Here is a 23,144-nt window from a genome sequence, read left to right as displayed (position 1 = left end):
CTATGGTCAAACTTAACTAATCCTACACTATGCCCCGACAGAATGGAATACTCTCGACGCCTCATACTGTGTAAAGTTGCTTAAAGCTCTAGGACTCCAAGTGATAAACCCTATTCCCTAATATAGTCCAAGCGAAAGACCCTAGTGATAAGTGCTTGTGAGTTAGTAATACGAAGTATTATTGTCTTATAATGATCATTACTTTTCTCAGATTTTATTGCTCATACATGTGTATTTGTGTTACTTTTGTGCATGTAGGGTTGTGGAGACAAGTATGGAAGAAAGAAGCCAAAGTAGATCGTGAATGCATGTTGTTGATGAAATCTTGGAGTGAACAAATGTGAAGACACAAGTTGAGATCAAAAACATATGAGTATGTCCCAAGCTGATCTATTGTGCTCAAGTGAACATGCAAATTGGAGGGGCACAAAGGCAGTCACACTCATGTGTTTCGACTTGTGCAATGATAGTAAGATTGTCATCAAATATGATTTTGTTGAAGAAGCAATGTGATCTACCGCATGAATGTGTGTCCATTCATATAGCCTCGATGAAAAGTGTGAATTTGGGAGTATTTTGGCCGAGTATTGTAGCAGATCATTGTACTAAAATTACTATAGCAGTTACTGTTCATATGTTGCTGAAAAATCAATTCCTGCAGATTCACACCGGCATGTGGAAATTCCACACGCCCATGTGGATGCCCAATTCTAGCCCTATTTAAGTCGCGATTTCAACCCGTTTTGGAGAATCTTTTTTCCATCATTTTCCTATCTCTTCACCTTCTTTGGAGGTGTTTGTGGCTAGAGTTTAGAGGGGCTTTGGCAAGGCTTTTGGTGTGGTTCTATGACTTTCAACACCGCGTTCCTTTGGAAGAGAGTTATTGGGGAGAGTTTTCATCGGCATCGATTCGGTGAGGTGTGCCCTAGGCTTGACGAGAGAACCTTTGGAGAAGATGTGGCCTCTCTACAAGACCATCGACACGAATACTAATGGGGTTTTACTTATGGATTACATGTTTTTACTTTTGATTTCATTATTGATTGTATCTTGCTCCATGGAGAGCTAAACCCCTAGTGGGTACTTGGACATGTAAACCGTAGGATGATATTGTTTCTTTGAGCTTTCTATTATGTTTTCTTTAATTGATGTCTTTAATTGAGTTCCAATTTTGAATGCTTATTGAATGGGTTTTCCCTTGGAGCGATACTATGGTTGAGAGCCTACATTGGTAATCCTTGTGAGTGAGTGACACACCATGAGGGCTGGACAAAACAAGATTGGAGAGGGTCGAGAGGGTGAGTCGAGAGGTAGCGAAGCGTCCCCTTTCCCTTCCGGCGTGATTTATCTTACCACTACATTCCAAGAGTTCTTTGTAGTCACAATAGAGTGAAGTGCTAAGAGATAAACTCCGCTGGGGCTTAGTTGCGCAAGTAACAAAGTGAAGCGTTGAAGTAATCCTTAGTATCTTGGGCTTAATTGTGACTAGGGGTCTTTCACCTGGACTAAGGGGTTAGATCTGTGTTAGGGAATAGGGTTTATCACTTGGAGTACCCAGAGCTTTAAGTAATTTTGCACAGTGTGAGGTGTTGATACTGAACGATTTCTCTGCCACGTTATAGTGTAGGGTTATTCACGATTGACCTTAGGTTTGGGATTATGTTTTGTAGGATTTCCATGACTCATTAAGCATCAGTTAGGAGACATAATAGTGGGCTTTACACTTGAAGCAATAGTCCTAGTGGGAGCAATGTCCAGGTGCCCCACTTTCTATCAATTGCCTTTATTCTCATTTTTATAGCGTCTCTCTTCCTTCTTCTTTCCTTATTTCAAATTTCATTGATTTTGTTCAAACCAATATCGATTCATCTTCATTTTAGTTAAATGGTAATCTTTGTGTTTCTGATTACTATTCCTGTGGATACGACTACCCACTCACCAGGGTATTATTACTTTGACAAACTCGTACACTTGCGGTTCACACGCAAAAGGGTGTTGTCACTTAGTCACGATTAAGCCCCAGCACTATGAATTATTTTAACACTTCACTCTGTTGCTCGTGCAACTAAGCCCCAGTGGAGTTTTGTCTCTTAGTACTTCACTCTATCATGACCGCAAAGAACTCTTGTAACGTGGAGGTAGATAAACCACATTGGAAGGGAAAGGGGATGTTCCGCTACCTCTTGATTCACCCTCTCGACCCTCTCTAACCTTGTTTTGTCTAACCCTAATGAAGTGTCACTCATCCACAAGGATTACCAAGATAGATTCTCAACTCTAGTGTCACTCTAAGGGAAAATCAATTCAACAAGCATTTAAGGTTGAAACTCAATTAAAACATAAATTAAAGAAACATAATAAGAGTCAATGAAACAAAATCATCCTTGGGTTTAAATGTCCAAGGACCAACTAGGGGTCTAGCTCTCCATGGATCAATGCACAAGCAAATATGAAATCAAGAGTAAATGGATGCAATCCATAAATAAAATCCCCCTTGTAGTCCATATTGATGGTCTTGTGGAGACGCCTCATCTTCTATAAAGATTCCCTTGTCAAGCCAAGGGCACACCTCGCCGAATCAACGTTAACGAAAGCTCCCCCAATAGCTCTCTTCCAAAGGAACTTGATGTCCAAGGCCGTAGGACTGCTCCAAAAACCTAGCAAAAGCCTCTCCAAGCCCTAGCCGCGAGTGCCTCCAAAGATGGGCAAAAGATAAGAAAAAGATTGTCAAAGACTCCTCAAAACGCGGTATTTATTAGGACATGAATCGGGCATCCACACGGGCGTGTGAAAATTCCACACGCCCATGTGAATTTTGAGGTCTTCATTTCCTGCGCGTTGTGAACAGTAATTGTTATAGTGATTTTGTTACATTACTGCTACAGCATTTCACCTAAATAATCCCAAATCCACTCTTTTCATCAAGGCCACATGATTAGGCACATATCCATGTGATATATCGCGTCTTGTCTTTAAGGAAACCACATTGACGAAGCTCTTGATAATGTTGCATAATTCGGAACATGTGAGTATGACTGCCTTTGTGCTCCTCCACTTTGAGTATTCACTTGAGCACAATGGAGGTTAGCACACACTCACATATCTTTGAGAACAACTTGTGTCTTCACGTTTGTTTAATCCAAGAACTTCATCAACAATTACGTTCACGATCTATTTTTGCTTTCTTTCTTCCAACTTTGTCTCCACAACCTTACATCCACAAAGTAACACAAATACACATGAATAAGCGATAAAATCTGATAAAAGTGATGCTCAATGTAAGAAAAAGAATACTTCGTATTACTTATACACAAGCACTTATGAATAAATAAGTATAAACAATTCCATGTATGTTTTTACTTTAGTTATATTTTTCTAACAATATTTTAATAAAAAATTTCAAAAACAATCCCCCATCATTGACAGCGTGCATAGGGTAATACCAAGCATGAGCTATCCTGCACTCTATTCCCTTCGGTGTTCAAACGCAAGGGTGACATCACAAACAAATAAAAATTTTAAAAATTAAAAGTAATTCAAAATTTTGAGAAATTTAAGGGGCACTTTAAAAAAATAAAACATCGGAGCAGCTTAGAGATGGGTGCGGACCATCCGAAAAACCGGCCTGGCCCGGAACCAGCTCGAAACCGGCCCGCCAGTTCAATGACCTGGCGGCCGGTTCATTAACCCGTAACCGGCCCGTACTATAGACGGGCCGGTAATGGGTTTGGGTTTTCCCAACCCGTGACCCGTGCGGGTCACCCGTTGGGTTAAAACCCGGTTAGAAACCGGGTTGGACATAGTAATTTTAATGTTATTGTAATTTGTTTTTTATTAAGTGCATGTTGGTCATGGGATTTGAACCCATGACCATAACGGGTCAAACCCGGTTCGAAACCGGGCTCCAAATTCCAAACCGGTTGGGTATGAAAACAATGGATTAAATCTCAAAATTACGCAAACATGGAATTAACAAGTTATCATCCAACATACATGATAAAACACCCCAAGGTTCACCAACACCCAGTGGCCTTGGGGGTCTAGTGTGTTATCATCCCACAACAAGCAATACAAACAAGCAAAACATGAAACAAAAGCATAAATGACACTCCCTAGATGAAATGGTGGAGGAGGAGGTGAAGAATATGCCGAATGATGCTTTCTCCGCAAAAGGAGTGCCTAATGACGCTTCCTCTAGCTATGGGTCTCCTTCCTTCAAATCGTGGTAGATCTCCCCTTGAATGAAGTTGCCTTCTTGCCTTGAGAGTTTTGGACCTTGGGCTTGGATGATCTTCTAGCTTCCTTGCCCTTCTTCTCCTTCCCAAGGTCGCCACAAGCCTCTCAAGTGTCTCCTAAAATATGCCCAGCAAAAAAGTCTAGCCAAAAAAAGTTTCTTTTCTACCCTAAAAGTCAGTATATATACCCCCCGGGTCATACGGGTCGTATGGGGCTCGTATAGCACTCAAAAATCCTAGATTCACGTTCCATACGGGGTGTATACGGCCTTCATACGACCCCGTATACTGGGTAGTATGGAAATCTGGGCAGACACTCTGAATCATTCCACTGCTACAGTGCATACGGCCGTCATACTGGGTAGTATGAAATTTCTGTTTTCTTCTCTTTTCGCCAAAATGATATCTTCTTGTTCTCCATGGCTTCCTTATGCCCTACAAAGCAAATAGTATACTATTAAGCATAAAAAGGGCATCAAATCTCACAAAATACATGCAAAGTGAATACGATATATATATGAAAACACCTGCATTTAGACACTTATCAAATATCCCCACACTTAAGCGTTGCTTGTCCCCAAGCTAACAACTCATGAAAAACAAAGAGACTGAGAAGTAGCTAAATGCATTACCTCTGGCATCAAGTAAATATAAGACTCCAAAAGAAATGGACAATGATACATAGATGTTGAGTCATAGTCAATAAGCATATAAAAATATCCTATCTCACCCCTTATATGTCTGTGTCGTATAAGTGAATCTTATATCTCATTTGACCTGATCTGGTCTAGCCTAAGGACTTCAATCAGTACAACTGCAGATGCTAATCACTCCACATACAAAGAATACTATGTCTTAAACTACTAAGTGCTACTTCAATGGCCAAATAAGATCCTTCTAATTCAATACCTTGAAACTAAGTCCACTTGGCTATTCCATTGAAAGAAAGAACTTAGTGTTCTAAGGCCAAGTACTCAAAGTAGTGTGTTACGCATACAAGAGAGTTAGAGAGTAGTCACATTGGCTATTCCCAGGGCATCGACAAAAAAATTCAGTGCACATGACAATACTAGGGGTAAAATAGGATTCAATAAAGCATAGAAACAAGTAACTCACATCAATCATTAGTCCAAGCTAAAAGAATCTTACAAGAATGAACAAAGGCATCATAGGTAACACTAGCATGTAGCAAATAATCCTAATACATGAAATACACCCATCCCCACACTTAGTGTTGTACATTGCCCTCAATGTACACTAATCATGAAAAACATGCAAGATGAAGCAATGCAAATAATAAAGGAGGGTGAAAACGAACTCCCCGGTTCATCTTGTGTTCGTCATGAGGTGTGGCCCAACAAAAGGTATGGCTAGTTATACATGTCGGGTCTGGCTTCCACCAAATGGAAGGAGGGCACACCAAGCTCCCTTAATGCTCTACAAAGCATAAAGGGGACATCATCATTCCACAAAAACTTACAAAAGAGAGATGGGGAGTAATCATGCAAAAACTAAAACAAAATACAAAGAGAACACAAAAACTAGAAAATAAAGTCTAAATAATAAAATAAAGTCTACATGCTCATCCTTGTCCTTAGAATTAGGTCTCTCATCACAACATGACATCTTGTTCGATGTGGTCACCCGTGTGGTGCAAATATCACTCCATGGTTGATTGTCAATTTCTTCATCCACAACATTCCTAAGAAACATGGAAAACCCAATCAAGAATAGAGGAATCCAATATAATTCAAAATGTAGTGCATGGGATGAAGAAACAATGAAAAATATGATGTATCGTGTCCATACGGCCGTATGGGGGCCGTATGGGTACTGTTCATTTCGAAAGAATCTCCCCAAAAACATGAAAATCGAAAAATGGTTTACATAAATTCAAGGGAGACTTCATCCATAACAATCAAACCATCCAAAACCAAGAAAAATGCTAAATAAATTCCATACAAAAGCTCCAAGAATGCCCAAGAAATGTAAAAGATAAAACTAGGGCATTGAAAAAGCATACCGACAAAATCTTGAGAAAACTAGCGTTAAACTCGAGGAAAACTACTATATCAACGTCTCAAATGGATGAGCAGAATATTTAGGAGAAAAAATGAGGAGATTTGGCCAAGAAATGAGTGAGAAAGAAGAGAAAAAGTCGGTGGAAAAAGAGAGAAAAGAAGATAATGGAAGAAAGAGAAGAGAGAGAAGAGTGATGAGGGTTAAATAGGCAAGAACCGGGCCATGCGGCCCCCATACGGTCCCGTATGGCCTGAGAAGGCTTCTCGGGCATTCTGGATGGCATCCTAGACGGCCCAGTATGGGGGGCCATATGGGGGGCCGTCGGGGACAGAGCCGAGGCTCTATTTGGTGCCCCAAATGTCACAGAAGGCCTCCATACGGGTTATGGATGGCCGTATGACTAAAATTTGCTCTCTAAACCCCAAAACCCTGCTTCAAATGATGTAAAATGATATGGCAAGCTTGAAGACTTCTCCAAAAATGAATGAAATGAATAAAACGATGATCTAGCGCATGAAATGACACCAAAACATGAGTTTCTCAAGAAGATGCACAAATACACAACAATTAAAATGATGAGAACAATGTGCCAAGTGTGTGAGCATGAACTTATTCAAAAAACAAACAAACCTAAGAAATACGAAAATTGGAATGAACTAAGACCTAGAATACGAAAAATGTAAGAAAACACCACCGAACACTTGGGTTGCCTCCCAAGAAGCGCTTGTTTAAGATCACAAGCCTGACGTTCCTCATTTCTTACCTCATGGGGGCTCAAAGAGTTTGAAACCACCCCCGATTTCCTTTATAGTGTTGCTTCTTTCTGGTAAATTCAGTGACAACATTGAAAAGACCTCGAATTGCTCATGAGTATAGAGGGGTGAAAAATTTACCTTTCCTCCTTGAGATGTGGGGTGATGAAGCTTGGTACCTTTCTTTTTTCTCCCATAAATCTCCCTCCACATCTTCTTGACAAATGACTCTTTTTTTCTCTTTTTCCTTAGTATTAGTGCAGGACACCCTCTCTTTTGGTTGCTTCAAGTTATGAATTTGAGGATGTTGGTGAGGTTCTCCTTGTTCTTCATTCTCCAACTCTCCCAAGTATTCATCCAAAGGATTTATAGAGAGCACCTCCTGCACACAATCAGAAATCAATTTATCAGTTTCATTAACGAAGTAAAGTGTGTCATCATGATCTAAAGAATGTTTCATGGTGACAAGTTCCCCTTGCGTATAGCCCGCAAGTGCACGGGTTTGTCGAAGTAATAATCCCGGGTGAGCGGGGTCGAATCCATAGGGAGTAGGGAGTAAAGACACTTAATTCGATTCTTAGCTATGTGGAGTATCAACAATGATAAGTGTGATAATGATTCAATTCTCAACAATTAAAAGCAACAAGTAAGAGAGCAAAAGTAAGGAGGAGGCAAGGCAATCGATAAAGATGGGGTACTCGGATGATGCTTCACCTAGGAAAATCGTTTCAAGTGCAAGAACTCTCTATTATGCTTCCTAATCAATACATTGGTGAGTCGTGGAAATCCTTACATACATAGTCCCAAATCTAAGGTCAACTATGCCTAACTCTATTCATGTCCCGGAGGAGAGATTAAATAACCTCTCAATCTCGCACTCGAATAAAGTTGCAATGAGCTCTAGGGATTCCAAGTGATAAATCGCTTCCTAATTATGGACCTAACCCTTTGGTCCAGGCGGAAGGTCCCTAACCACAATTAAGCCCTAGATACTAAGATCCCCTCAACGCTTCACTCTGCTGCACGCGCAACTAAGCCCCAGCGGAGATTCATCCCTTAGACCATTCACTCTATTATGGCCACAAAGAACTCGAGGAACGGAGGTAGAATCTATCACGTCGGAGGGGAATGTACCTCTTGACTCACCCTCTCAACCCTAGTGTCACTCTAGGGGAAATGTTCATACAATCAAGCATTCAAGGTTGGAACTCACAATAAACATCAATTTATTGAAAGCATAATAAAGAAATTCAAAGAAACGAATACATCCTAGGGTTCACAATCACCCAAGTACCCACTAGGGGTTTAGCTCTCCATGGAGCTAAGTACAATCAAAGAAATTGAATGTAAAAGCAATGAATCCATAAAGAAACCCCCTCGATGGTTGTGTCGATGGTCTTGCGGAGAGTCCTCTACTCGTCGTCCAAGGATTCCCTCGTCCGGTATAGGATACGCCTTGACGGAAGCTCCCCTACCAACCTTCTTCCTCAGGAATGACGATGTCGGAGCCGTAGAATCTCTCCAAAACCTTGGCCAATACCCCTCAAAACCCTCGCCGAAGCCCTCTCTCAAGTTGGGGAAAGATGGAGAAAAGAATACCAAAATCAGAGCTGAATCGACTTTAAATAGGGCTGGAATCGGGCAACTCCAATAGCGTGGACACTACACGCGCCCGTGCGGAATTTCCACACAGGCGTGGATAATTTCCACACGCCCATGTGGATTCTCTGTTTCTCTGATTTCTCGGCCGGCTGTGAACAGTGCTGCTACAGTACATTCTACAGTTCTCTGCTACAGTCTTTGACCTGAATAGCTTCCCAATTCCATATTTTCATCGGGGTAATGCAAACGGGCACACGTTCCCATCGTGAATCACTTGCTTTTTCAATGATATATATGTTGGTGGAGCTCCTGTTCTTATATGCATAAGACGGAATGCTCGAGTGTGACTACCTTTGTGCCCCTCCAAATGGATGTGCTCACTCGAATGCGAGGAGGTTGGCACACACTCTAGCATATCACACATGTCCTATGTCTTCGCGTTTGAACCTTAGCAAGATCTCCTCCAAAATAGGTGCATTATGATCCACATTGGCCTATTTCCTTCATACTCAGCCTCACAACCATACATGCATAAAAGTAACATAAAAACACACATATTAATGTAAAAACCTGAGAAAAGTAATGCTCAACATAAGGAAAGAATGCTTCACATTGATATCACGCAAGCACTTATCACATGGCAGCCGACAAAGTGTACACCACTTCCTCTTCTCTGACTCTTAATGTTAACTTTCCTCCTTTCAAGTCAATCAAGGCACCCGAGGTGCTGAGGAATGGTCGGGCAAGAATCAGTGGTATCTCCACATCTTCATCTATGTCCATGATGACAAAATCCACGGGAAAAACAAATTTGTCCACTCGGACAATTACATCTTCAACAATCCCACGAGGTTTTCTTGTTGATCGATCCGCCAATTGTAAGGGCATCCTCGTGGGTCTCAACTCATCCAAGCCAAGTTTCAAATACATGGTGTAAGGCATGACGTTTATGCTAGCCCCCGAATCCGCTAGAGCATTTTCTTGGATTCCACCTTCAAGCATGCACGGGATAATGAAGCTTCCCGGATCTTTCAACTTTTGTGGGAGCTTCTTTTCTAGGATGGCCGAGCAATTCCCCGTAAGCGCAATCGTGCCCTCTTCCTCCAACTTTCTCTTGTTCGTAAGGAGCTATATTAAAAACTTGGCATATTTCGGCATTTGAGTCAACGCTTTAACTATCGGGATGTTCAAATGGAGTTGTTTGAAGATGTTCATGAATTTTTTGAAGTGAACATCCTCCTTCTCATGCTTCAATCTGGTTGGATAAAGGGATTGGAGGTTTATACTCGGATGATTTTGTTGGTCCTTGTTATTGGAACTTGTCATTTCTTCCCTGATTTTTGTCTTCACTATTTTCTTCAACTAGCTTGGGGTCTTCCCCGGAGGCTACCCCACTTTTCTTGACACTTGGGTCAACCTTGACCCTTGTCTCCACTTGCCTCCCGCTTCTAAGAGCAATGGCCTTTAAGTGCTCCCTTGGATTGTCTTCCGTGTTGCTTGGAAGACAACACGAGTTCCCCCACTCGATGCTCAAGAGATTTCACAGAAGCTTGGAGATTTCTCAAAGCAGAACCTATCTCACTGAACTGTTCGGCGTGCTGAGTGAGTTGAGCATTCACCTTGCCAAATTGTGCATCCATGCTACTAGTTAGACTATTGAACCTGTCATTGGTACTAAGCATGAACTTGGTAAGGACCTCTTCAGTAGAAAACTTCCTCTCAAAGACTGGTTGTTGAAATTGAGATCCTTGAGATGGTGTACCTCTTTGTTGTTGTTGGCCTTGGTTCCATGAAATATTTGGGTGGTTCTTCCACCCTGGATTGTAAGTTGAACTATACGGGTTCCCTTGATTTCGTTGCCCTCCAATGTAGTCAACATTCTCAATAGAGCATGGCGAGGAGCTTGCAATTGGACATTGTGCTGCATCATGCCCACCACCATAAGTGCTACAATTCATCACTGATTCGACCTCGAACTACGCCCATAAGAAGATCAAGCTTTTCGAGTCAACACATCAACCTTAGTGGCCAAGGCATCATTGCTACTAACTTCATAAAGCCCAGCGGTCTTTTTGTGTAGATCCTCTTGAGGCCCAATGTGATTCATTGCTTGCCATAGACTCAAGTAATTGCTCGGCCTCATCGGGATACTTGTTGCTAAAGGGAACCACCCGCTGCGGCATCAATGAGTTGGCGAGTAGCATAATTCAGCCCATTGTAAATGATTTGTACTCGCATCCATGAGGCAAAAACCATGGTGGGGGCACCTTCTAAGGAGATCCTTGAATCTCTCATAGGCTTTAAACAATGTTTCGGACTCCCCTTGTTTAAAGGCTGAAATTTCTTGCCTCAACATCGCCGCTTTGCTTGGCGGAAAGTATCTCCCAAGGAACTTCTCAACCATATCCTTTCCATGTTTTTAATAGACCCCGGAGACAATGATGTAAGCCAGCGATAAGCTCCGTCTCTCAAACTGAATGGAAATAGTCTCAAAGCGGATCGCATCGTCGGACACCCCATTAATCTTGAATGTAGAGACAAATTTGGAGGAACAGGGAAAAGGTGGTCATGTGCATCTTCATTTGCTAGACCATTGAATTGAACCGAGTTCGGACCATGCCGATTGTACTCGCTTTAATTTCAAAGTTGTTGGATGCCACGGTCGGTGCTTGAACACTAAACTCATCTCCCATGAATTGGGGTCTTTCATATTCGGATAGAGTGCGTCGCTCTTTGGCCATGATTGAAGACTCTCTATCCTCAATTTCAATGTTCTGCGTACCCGATCCTTCACCAACCTCTCTCAATCTCCGATGCAAAGTTCTTTCAATTTCACTATCTGGTGTAATCAATGTAGATGGATTTGAGCGTGTCATGCACAGTACCTTGCAAAACCGAAAAAGATGATAAAAAGTTAAGATTAAAGAAAAAAAAATAACAATAAAAGAAAATTGAGAAAAGAATGAAATGTCTAGAGTAATAATCTAAAAGTTTCCTAGAATTCCTTAAGGTCCCCGGCAATGGCGCCAAAAACTTGATTGCTTCCCCGCAAGTGTACGGGATCTCCAAGTAATACCTCGTGTGAAGACATGAGGATCGTATTCCACGGGGCTAAGGATCTCCTATTACTCCTTCTTGAGCTATTATCTAGCCTAAGATCTCTAGTGATGGATTTTACTCTACTAAATGTAATTAAAGCTAAAACGATATTTGCCAACAAATTAGAGAGAACAAGCAATGAGCAAGCAAGAGAATCAATGAAATGCAAAGGCCTATGGATGTGGATCAACTTGAGGGGTTATCATGCAACATGGATGATGATCTAAAGATGCAAGGGTAAAATGGACCATGAGATTCCAAGATTAGAACAACCCCAATTTCTCGGTGATTGAACCCTAATCCCATACGAACATAGATAGGAATTTCTCCCAAATCCATATCCCTACGATTGCTTTAAGTGCGAGAAATCTCACTTAGGAGTAAACCTACTCTTCTTCGGGATTAAAACCTACATGGAGGCTACCAAACACCCGATTTCTCGGTGATGATACAAGTATCCCCTTCTTATCCATTCATGATCTAATACATGCGAGCAAGTCACATCTACATGCATCACTCATAAAAGAGCTACGGATTTCTCCTTAGTGTAACACTTAGCATGAAAATAATGGATTAAATCTCAAAATTACCCAAACATGGAATTAAAAAGTTATCATCCAACATTCATTATAAAACCCCCCAAGGTTCACCAACAGCCGGTGGCCTTGGGGGTCCAGTGTGTGATCATCCCACAACAAGCAATACAAACAAGCAAAACACGAAACAAAAGCATAAATGACACTTCCTAGATGAAATGGTGGAGGAGGAGGTGAAAGAATATGCCGAATGACGCTTTCCCGCCAAAGGGTGCCCAATGGCGCTTCCTCTAGCCCGTGGGTCTCCTTCCTTCAAATCGTGGTAGATCTCCCCTTGAATGAAGTTGCCTTCTTGCCTTGAGAGTCTTGGACCTTGGGCTTGGATGATCTTCTAGATTCCTTGCCCTTCTTCTCCTCCCCAAGGTCGCCACAAGCCTCTCAAGTGTCTCCCAAAATATGCCCAGCAAAAAGTCTAGCCAAAAAAGTTCCTTTTTTGCCCTAAAAATTAGTATATATATCCCCCGGTCATACGGGTCGTATGGGGGTCGTATAGCACTCAAAAACCCTAGATTTGCTTACATACGGGGTGCATACGGCCTCCATACGGCCCCGTATACTGGGTAGTATGGAAATCTTGGTAGACACTCTGAATCATTCCGCTACTACAGTGCATACGGCCCTTATACTGGGTAGTATGGGGGTAGTATGAAATTCCTGTTTTCTTCTCTTTTCGCCCAAATGATATCTTTTTGTTCTTCATGGCTTCCTTATGCCCTACAAAGCAAATAGTAGACGATTAAGCATAAAACGGGCATCAAACCTCACAAAATACATGCAAAGTAAATACGATATATATATGAAAACACCTACATTTAGACACTTATCAGCTCTTAAACCTTTTTGCATACATTTTTTCATTATTTTTGCATTATTTTTGCATGTACTCATTTCTTAAACAGAGAACTCATTTCTTAAACAGAGACTTCATTTCTTAAACAGAGAACTCATTTCTTTAAACGGAAACCTGATTTCTTAAACAGAAAACTCATTTTTAAATAAAATCTCATTTCTTAAACAGAAAACTCATTTTTCAAACAAACCTCATTTTGTTAAACAGAAAACTCATTTTTTAAACAGAAACATTGATTTAAACAAAAAATCAATATTTACATGACAAATTAATCCTGGGTATAAAAACCAATTAATCTTGGCCACTCGTACATATTTAAATAGAAACAACGATATTTAAGCATTTTTTTAAAAGTAAACGCAGTATATTAAACAAAAACAACGATAGTTAAACAAAGACAACTAAGCATAAAGACGGTCGTTCTTTATTATATGGAGATAACGATATTTACATTAAAAATTTAATAAGTTTGTGGAAAAGAAGTTAGGTAAGCATGATTACATTATAACGACAAACAAACTTATAACTACAAACAAAAGAATTTAGGTTAGCATGAAGAATAATACATGTACTCATTTCTTAAATAGGGAACTCATTTCTTAAAAAGAGAGTTTATTTCTTAAACAGAGAGCTAATTTCTTTAAATAGAAACCTCATTTCTTAAATAGAAAACTTATTTCTTAAACAGAAACCTCATTAGTTTAAACAGAAACATTGATATTTATACAGAAAAACCAATATTTACATGATAAATTAATCCTGGGTATAAAAACAAATTAATCTTGGCCACTCGTACATATTTAAATAGAAACAACAATATTTAAGCACTTTTTTAAACGTAAACACAATATATTAAACAGAAACATCGATAGTTAAACAAAGACAAATAAGCATAAAGATAGTCGTTCTTTTATTATATGGAGATAACGATATTTACATTAAAAATTTAATAAGTTTGTGGGAAAAAATTTAGGTTAGCATGAAGAGTAATGCATGTACTCATTTCTTAAACAGAGAACTCATTTTTTAAACAGAGCTCATTTCTTTAAACATAAACCTCATTTCATAAACAGAAATCTAACAGAAACCTCATTTCTTAAACAGTAAACTCATTTCATAAACAGAAACCACATTTTTTTAAACAGCAAACTTATTTTTTAAACAGAAACATTGATATTTAAACAGAAAAACCAATATTTACGTGACAAATTAATCCTAGGTATAAAAACCAATTAATCTTGGCCACTCGTACATATTTAAATAGAACCAACGATATTTAAGCACTTTTTTAAATATAAACGCACTATATTAAACAGAAACAACGATAGTTAAACAAAGACAACTAAGCATAAAGACGGTCGTTCTTTATTATATGGAGATAACGATATTTACATTAAAAATTTAATAAGTTTGTGGGAAAAAATTTAGGTTAGCATAATTAAATAATAACTACAAACAAAATAATTTAGGTTAGCATGAAAAGTAATGCATGTAATCATTTCTTAAACAGAAAACTTATTTTTTAAACAAAACCTCATATTTTAAATAGAAACTCATATTTTAAACAGAAACATCATGTTTTAAATAGAAACTCATTGCACCCAAGGGCATTATAGTCAAACCCTGTCACACTTGCCACAACTTCCCACGCAAGAAACAATTTCAAAAAGAAGGGGTTTTTATGGGTGGTTTAAAAAATCATTGTATTAAAAAAGAAAGGGGTTTTAATGGATATTCAAATTTAGGAGGAAAATATGTACATATTGCAAACTTTGGGAGTGTTTTTAGCAATTTCCACTTTTTTCAATGACAACATGATGAGCACAATAATAACCCTATAGTTAGAGACCAAAGTGAAATTTAGAGCCAATCATAATTATTTATTATAAATAAGTTGATAATAACTTCAATTTAAAATAAGAATACTATTTGATATGTAATTTTTGTTGCAATGTGCTAATAATTTAATTTGATAGATAAACAAATTAAAATGTAGTTTTTTTTATCCTTTTTGAAATTATTTTGATATGTCTTAAATTTTTTTAAGTTATTATAAATTATTTTAAACTTTTGTTGTTTAGGATTAAATTTAAAAAAAAAATATTTTGCAACTCCTTTATATTTGTTTATGTTTTATACTTAAATAAAAAAGGTTTTTAGTCCAATTGGGTAATGTGATTATCCCAAGTTTGTGGTCCTTGGTTCAAACCGTATCCATGACATCCGCTGGGTCAAACAGGCCTGGCTCGGCCTCGGCCGATTCAATGATAGGTCGGGCTTGGTTTATTCTATGAATGAACCGTTCCCAATTTGACTTCCGATGAACTGAATCCGGCGGATATAATTAACTGCCCGGTGCCCACCTCTATGGCAACTTGCTATTATTGTCTTTCTTATAAAAATTTCGTGAGATGACAACTAACAACGTGTTTTGTATACACAAACAGATATTCAATAATATTACATAAATAAATAAACAATAAATATAAATCTGCCATTTTGACTTTTTCGATAATATATATATACATACTTATATGTGAACACAGGCACTTTCTTGTGCAACTTCATTTCCCCTTCTCTCTCCACATTTGTTTGTTTATACTCATCTGACGCGTACCGAAACCTAACATGTTCCGCCTGAGCAACAACCTCGTAGGCCTTCTCAACTTCATCGTCTTCCTCCTCTCCATCCCCATCCTCGCTGGCGGCATCTGGCTCTCCACCCGCGCCAGCACAGACTGTGAGAAGTTCCTCGAGAAGCCCATCATCGCCATTGGTGCCTTCCTCCTCATCGTCTCCCTCGCCGGCCTCATCGGCGCCTGTTGCCGAGTTTCATGGCTCCTCTGGATCTATCTCCTCGTCATGTTCCTCCTCATCGTCCTCCTCTTCTGCTTCACCATCTTCGCCTTCGTCGTCACCAATAAAGGCGCCGGCGAGGTCGTTTCTCAACGCGGGTATAAGGAGTACAGGCTTGGGGATTACTCCAATTGGTTGCAGAAGCGAGTGAACAATGAGGGGAATTGGGCTAAGATTCGCAGTTGCATTCAGGATAGCAAGGTTTGCACGAGTTTGAGTGAGAAAAAACAGACATTTGATCAGTTTATCAATGAGAATCTCTCACCCCTACAGGTATAAAGATTGTTTTTTTTTTTAATTATAAAGTTTATAGATTTGATGTTTAGATCTGGGTTTCTGATCAGTTTTACTTTTTTGTTGTTTTGGCGAAATTAGGGGTTTTAAAGTTTCTTGTCTGAATTTCCGTTATAGAAATGAACTGTGTCTCAATTTCTTTGACTGATGATTTTTTTTTTCTCTCTGAAATTGTTGCGCCTTTTGGCGTAAAGTCTTAACTTTGATTTATAATTATATATTTATGAGGTTTGCAAAGTAAAAAGGCGGATAATCAGGTGGGGAAAAGGGATTCGGACTTCGGAGAGTTTCCACCACCCCTTTTCCTCAGTAATCTGACTTTTCGACCAGGATTTCTCTTTGTTTTGGACTTTAGACTGTTGAGGGGTGGGTTTTCTATTAATTTGGAGCTCTTGTTCTTGAAACTGGCGAGGATTTCCTTACATTTTCTGGTGTTTTACGGAGAATTCTTCTGAGATTAGGTTCGAAGTCTTGCTTTGACAACAAAAACTGGGCAACTTTCAGAAATGGGCTCTCGTGGCTTTTATATGTTTATGATATTGGTTTTCATTTGTTTAGTGTCTCAAGGATTGAAGGAGCCCCTCAGTATGGCTAGGCTTTCCATTGAATCAACTTAAAGTGGTACAAATCTATTGAGACTAAGGGTTGAGTTGGGTTTTCTTCTAAGACACTAGATTTCAGATCTGGAGTACTGATGATAATTATATTGTATTTAAAATTGACATTCTTAAGAGAGATGCTTATGGGGACATGAGTCGCAGTGGAAATTTTTAGTTTGAAGTTTTAAGACAAATTTTAGGATGATTAGCCATTTCTATGAACTTTCTTTTCAAAAGCTGAAATATTCAACTTGCACTATTTGTTTTGTATCGTAATCAGGCTTTTTCGTACCTTATTCACATGTTATCTGTTTTGAATACTATTGGTCTTTGAACATGGGCATGCCTAACACTCAGCATTATTGGTTTCCAGAGAATCTGTTGCCCGTTCTACTCTACATGAACTGTAATGGTTACTTTAAGTGAAGGGCTATGTGACCCTCTGCAGACCTAAGTGAAGGGCTCCACTTTTTGCTAAGCTTTACACTAGTAATGGTTACTTCTTCTTGTGTTTTTGTTCAAGATTCAAGTTTCTGTTGTTTGTTCTCTTGTCTGAATTGTTGAATAACACATTTCTAAACCATTTCTTTGTATTTTGTTAAAGAACTCTCTCCATGCAGTCATCAAAAAATCTTGGAAGGTGTCGCTTCTTTTGAAAATTCCTTATCCAAATGGAAGATTAGTTTTCTTGTTTGTTTTTTTTTGTGTTTTGATATGATTGATTTTATAGGAAGATCTTTGAATGTGGACTGTTACTTTTGGGAGCTTTTGGTATTATTTTTCCGCCCGGATTCTTATTAAATAAATTGTTTGTGATTCCTTTGTGCTAGTGTGCGTCGTTCCATTCCAGTTAGGATTTCCTAATGATCAGCTTTCTTAGTTTTCATTCTATGTTTTTTTTATTTGTTTAGATTCGCCAAACTTTTATAATTTTTATATCTTTGTGCTTGCACATATGTCCGAATTTTAGGATCCTTTAACTTTCTCATTTTGACCTTGGTTCAGCTTTTAGTCAACTTACATTTTGTAATATTATTTTGATATAGTCTGGGGTCATTATTAAGTAAGAGAGAACGTGTGTTATGCTATGAATTATGGATGGCTAATTTGTGTTTTCGTGATTTTGATTGTCTGTAGTAATTTATTATTTTATGCTTCACCTAGTATTACATTATTATACCATTACGACATGAGGGTTATTGTCATAATTTACTTGCCAATTTTTATCCGGCTGATAAAATTGTTTATTATAATAGCAAAATGATTCAGTTAAATTTAGCTGGATGGATCTATTATTTTATCCCTGAAAAATTCATTGTCTATCTTTGTTTTAGGAACTGTTTCTGTTTGGCTTTGGTCTTGTCCATAAAATTTTAGCCTGGAATAGATTTCAGATAGTCTCTGTTTCATTGACCCAAAGTATATGTGCCACACTCAGAATATGCTGTGGTATCTGTATTTCATCCATGTAGCAGCAGTGCTTTCAGTATCTTGCCAAAAATTTGAGGCAGTTTTCTATTATTTGAACTTTCTGGTCTTGTTGCAAAATTAATTGTGTTGATTTAAGAATGTGGCATGGCTCTCTGGCTCAATTTTATTCTTTTCCATTTCTAAGCCAACTTGCATTTCTGTTCGGCCTTAATCAGATGGCAATGCCACAGTGGAAGCATGCCATATATGTTTGTCAAGTCTTTGCAATTTACTTAGTTATCTTCTCATGTGAACTGTTCATTTTTTTTTGGTAACTTGTCACTTCATCAATACCTCTAATGTCAATGAGTCATGGTGTCTTTGTGAATATATTTATGAGTTTTATTTCTAGTTTCTAAACTTGATTGGGCGGAATTTGCTGCTTCTTAACAGTCTGGATGCTGCAAGCCTCCTACCGCCTGCAACTTCACTTACCAAAGCGAAACTGTTTGGACCAAGCCTACTAATTTTATTTCCGGCAACTCGGACTGCAACACTTGGCAGAATGATCCTAAAATTCTTTGCTACGATTGCCAGTCCTGCAAGGCCGGTGTTCTTGCCAATCTCAAGCATGACTGGAAGAAGGTGGCCATCGTAAACATCATCTTCCTCATTTTCCTTATTATCGTCTACTCGGTCGGATGCTGTGCCTTCAGGAACAATAGGGAGGACAATGCGTATCCGAGATGGAAGGGACATGCGTAATGGAAGATATGTTATCCACCAATCTATGTACTTAGTTTTTATATCCTTCGTATCTAGATTATGAATATATCACTTGCATTTCTTTATGATGTCGTAGTTCTACTTCAGCTTTGGATATATTCTGTTACAGAGAGCATACTTGATACTCTGTTCACTTGCATTTCTTTATGATGTCGTAGTTCTACTTCAGCTTTGGATATATTCTGTTACAGAGAGCATACTTGATACTCCTACATGATGTTGATGTAAATTTTATGCTAAATGTTTGGAGGTTCTATCACTTATTCTATGCTGTTGTTGGGGTGGGGGGTTGTTTTGGTTTTTGTTAATTAAATTATTTGCTTTCACAAAGGCGCCTTCTCTTTATTCTCCATTTTTTATTCTCTGTGATGCTATATGATTGAGCTGTGGACACAGAGAGTGACACAAGGGTACTGTCACATGTCATGCTTGTTTGTCATTTGATGTTTCAGTTTTTGTTGTGTTCTATTGTGCCTCAATTATTTAACTTTAGACAGTAACAAAAGGTGGTAGTAATGAAGATGAATGAGTGGATGAGAGATACAAGCGAGTTGAAGAGATGTTTTTTTGAAGACTTTTGAGCATGGTGAGCCTACAATGTAATTTGTCTTTGTGTGAATCTACACAACTAGTAATTATGTGGGTGAATGGGGCTAACGAGGTCATCACACGACATGGTGAGTGGTGGGGGTGGCAAAAATCTGGGTCCGGACAAAATTGGGTCCGGGTAACTATTACTATAAATAAATAAATTTGTTGTTTGGACCCGTTTTGGTTTTAAATCCCGACAAACCTAACTTGTTCAGACCCGGTTTTTTTTTAAAACCGGGTTGACCGGAGGTCTGAATTTTGTCTAAATCTTATAAAATACATTTAACTTCACTCAAATATTAAATTATAAAAAATGACTTAATTCAAATTAAATACATCCAACAATCCAAAACTCAAATCAAATCATACAAAATTCCAAGTCTTAATAAAAAAAATCATATAAGTTTGAAGTTTTTGGAAAATTGGGCTTAAAAACAATTGGGCTCATGATTTGGTCTTCTAAAATTTTAGAGGTACAAAAACCTGGTTGTCCGAATTTCTTTGTCCGGAGCCGGTCCGGATTTAAATTTAGACAATTAAGCATTGGCCAAACCCTGCCTGGATTAATAAAACTTTTGTCCAAACCATTTTTATTCCGGGCCGGACAAAATTGGGCCGGTAGGCCCGGACAAAATATTGCCACCTCTAGTGAGTGGGTGACTCATTAGTGGTGTGATGGCAACTGAAAGTCTGAATTTTTTGTTTATTGAAGTTTAATTACATCATCAATTAGTGGGAAACAAACAAATCAAGCACAAGGACATGTGACAAGATCCCCTTGCGTATATCCCGCAAGTGCACGGGTTTGTGGAAGTAATAATCCTGGATGAGCGGCTATCGAATCCACAGGGAATAGAGAATAAAAATACTTAATTCGCTTCTTAGCTTTGTGAAAAATCAATAATGATAAGTGTGACAATGATTCAATTCTCAACAATAAAAACAAGTAAGAGAACAAAAGTAGAGAAGGGGGTAAGGCAATCGATAAAGATGGGGTACCCGAATAATGCTCCGCCTAGGATAATTGTTTCAAGTGCAAGAACCCTCTATTATGCTTCCTAATCAATTCAATGGTGAGTCGTGGAAATCCTTAATTACATAGTCCCAAATCTAAGGTCAACTATGCCTAACTCTATACATGTCCCGGAGAAGAAATTAGATAACTTCTCAACCTCGCACTCGCATAGAGTTGCAATGAGCTCTAGGGATTCCAAGTGATAAATCTCTTCCTAATTATAGACCTAACCCTTTTGTCCAGGTAAAAGATCTCTAACCACGATTAAGCCCTAGATACTAAGATCACCTCAACGCTTCACTCCGTTGCATGTGCAACTAAGCCCAGCGGAAGTTCATCCATTAGACCATTCACTCTATTATGGCCACAAAGAACTCGAGGAACGGAGGTGGAATCTATCACGTCGGAGGGGAAAGGGGACGCTCCTGTACCTCTCGACTCACCCTCTCAACCTTCTCCAACCTAGCTTTGTCTAACGCTCGTGGTGTGTCACTCACTCACAAGGTTACCAATGAGAACTCTCAACCCTAGTGTCACTCTAGGGGAAATGTTCATACAATTAAGCATTCAAGGTTGGAACTCACAATAAACATCAATTAATTGAAAGCATAATAAAGAGATTCAATGAAACGAATACATCCTAGGGTTCACAAATACCCAAGTACCCACTAGCGGTTTAGCTCTCCATGGAGCTAAGTACAATCAAAAGAAATAGAATGTAAAAAGCAATGAATCCATAAAAGAAACCCCCTCGATAGTCGTAGTCGATGGTCTTGTGGAAAGTCCTCTACTCAGTCAGTCCAAGGATTCCCTCGTCCGGTATAGGATACGCCTCGATTGAAGCTCCCCTACCAACCTTCTTCCTAAGGAATAACGATGTCGGAGCCGTAGAACCTCTCCAAAACCTTGGCCAATACCTCTCAATACCCTAGCCTAAGCCCTCTCTCAAGTTGGGGAAAACATGGAGAAAAGAATACTAAAATCGTGTAAATTCTACGAACTTACATTTTTCACGACCCGGTACATGAACATGATCTTCTCCTGACTGCTGCTCGCTACAATATCCGGCCTGAATAGCTTCCCGAATCCATACTTTCATCGAGTAGCATAAGCGGGCACACGCTTTACGTCGTGGATCACTTGCTTCTTCAATGATAGGCAAGTTGGTGGAGCTCTTGTTCTATGTGCATAAGTCGGAATGCTCGAGTGTGACTGCCTTGTGCCCCTCCAAATGGATGTTCCAACTAGAATACGAGGAGGTTGGCACACACTCTAGCATCTCACATTGGCTTCTTTCCTTCATATTCGGCCTCACAACCCTACCTACACGAAAGTAACATAAAAACACACATATTAGTATAAAAACCCGAGAAAAGTAATGCTCAACATAAGGAATGAACGCTTTGCATTCATATCGCACAAGCACTTATCAAACTGCCCCACACATAAGCTTTTGCTTGTCCTCAAGCAAAAATTAAACATTCTGTGCATCAATGAAGAAAATATTGAAAGTGCTTGGCCTTAGGTTCACCAAAGTATACAAAGAAAGCATTCTACAAGTAAGGGAAATTTCAACATTAAATATAAAAATCAATGCTCTAGGTAAAAACTTGAATAAAAAAGGACAACAAATCCGAAATCGTGTACGTGTGTGAACTCACTCAAAACAACCCAAGGTATACTCCTCAAAGTTCTAAGTACAAGGGACTTATTTATCTACAAAAGTGACAACAATTTCAAAGATGGTAGTAGCTTCACACATCCTCTAAGGTAGCCCTTTCCAAAGCGGCCGCTAAGGTGGCTTTCACACTTTCGAGGTGGTAGCCTTTTTTACCGGAGTGGTAGCTTTCACTCATCCTATGAGATAGCTTTTTCTCTCATTAGGGCATAACTAGTATCCGACTTATGAGAGTAGCTTCATACTTCATAGGTGGTAGCTCTTTCCACCCAACAAGCACAAATAACCAATAAAACTAAACTTTTTTTTTTTTGAATTCAACAGAAGAAATAACTATAACTAGTCCCTTTAACATCAAACTTGAGTTTCCAAAAGAGTCTAATAAGTGAGTAGTGTAACAAGTATAAATCGGGCAAAAAATCGTAGACATTCAAGCAAAACTAGAGCATGAAAACATTCAATGTTAGAAATTCTCCTAAACTCAAGAATATAATCCTTACAACTAAGGTGAACCGCCATTGGCTATGTGAGCATATATCAATCAAGAACAATAGAAAAGAATGTGTGCACTTTGAAACTCCCCCCCACACTTAAGTTGTACATTGTCCCCAGTGTACACATGCAAGCTCACTCAAAATATATATCGTTCAAAAGCAAATGTGGGAGAAGCAATCAAAACAATACTCCCCTGACTCCTAGTGTTGCGTTTGATGAAGCTAATTCCATGGGGGTAGTGTTCCGACGGGTTGTGAAGCTCAC

At 39.0% G+C, this 23,144-nt stretch overlaps 1 protein-coding gene and 1 non-coding gene across 2 annotated transcripts; both read left to right on the top strand.

Moving 5' to 3' along the window:
* The first annotated feature begins 10,860 nt into the window (after positions 1 to 10,860).
* On the top strand, positions 10,861 to 10,967 carry LOC120279858. Its single transcript, XR_005542159.1, has one exon. It is a non-coding gene; the product is annotated as a small nucleolar RNA R71 (small nucleolar RNA).
* Positions 10,968 to 15,702: 4,735 nt separating this feature from the next.
* On the top strand, positions 15,703 to 19,360 carry LOC120279179 (tetraspanin-8-like). The gene is made up of 2 exons (XM_039286045.1): positions 15,703 to 16,285; positions 18,769 to 19,360. The coding sequence occupies exons 1-2, from the start codon at positions 15,785 to 15,787 to the stop codon at positions 19,078 to 19,080; spliced, it is 813 nt and encodes a 270-aa protein (XP_039141979.1). The 5' UTR covers positions 15,703 to 15,784; the 3' UTR covers positions 19,081 to 19,360.
* Positions 19,361 to 23,144: the final 3,784 nt, after the last annotated feature.

Source organism: Dioscorea cayenensis, chromosome 16, assembly GCF_009730915.1.
Source record: "Dioscorea cayenensis subsp. rotundata cultivar TDr96_F1 chromosome 16, TDr96_F1_v2_PseudoChromosome.rev07_lg8_w22 25.fasta, whole genome shotgun sequence".
NCBI classification, from domain to species: Eukaryota; Viridiplantae; Streptophyta; class Magnoliopsida; order Dioscoreales; family Dioscoreaceae; genus Dioscorea; species Dioscorea cayenensis.
This window is presented reverse-complemented; position numbering and strand designations above follow the sequence as displayed.

Bases quoted from the DNA above. Each gene is read 5' to 3' on its own strand.
- LOC120279179 (XM_039286045.1), top strand. From the start codon at position 15,785: ATGTTCCGCCTGAGCAACAACCTCGTAGGCCTTCTCAACTTCATCGTC. The intron at 16,286-18,768 runs GTATAAAGATTG...GCTTCTTAACAG, and splicing joins AGAATCTCTCACCCCTACAG to TCTGGATGCTGCAAGCCTCC.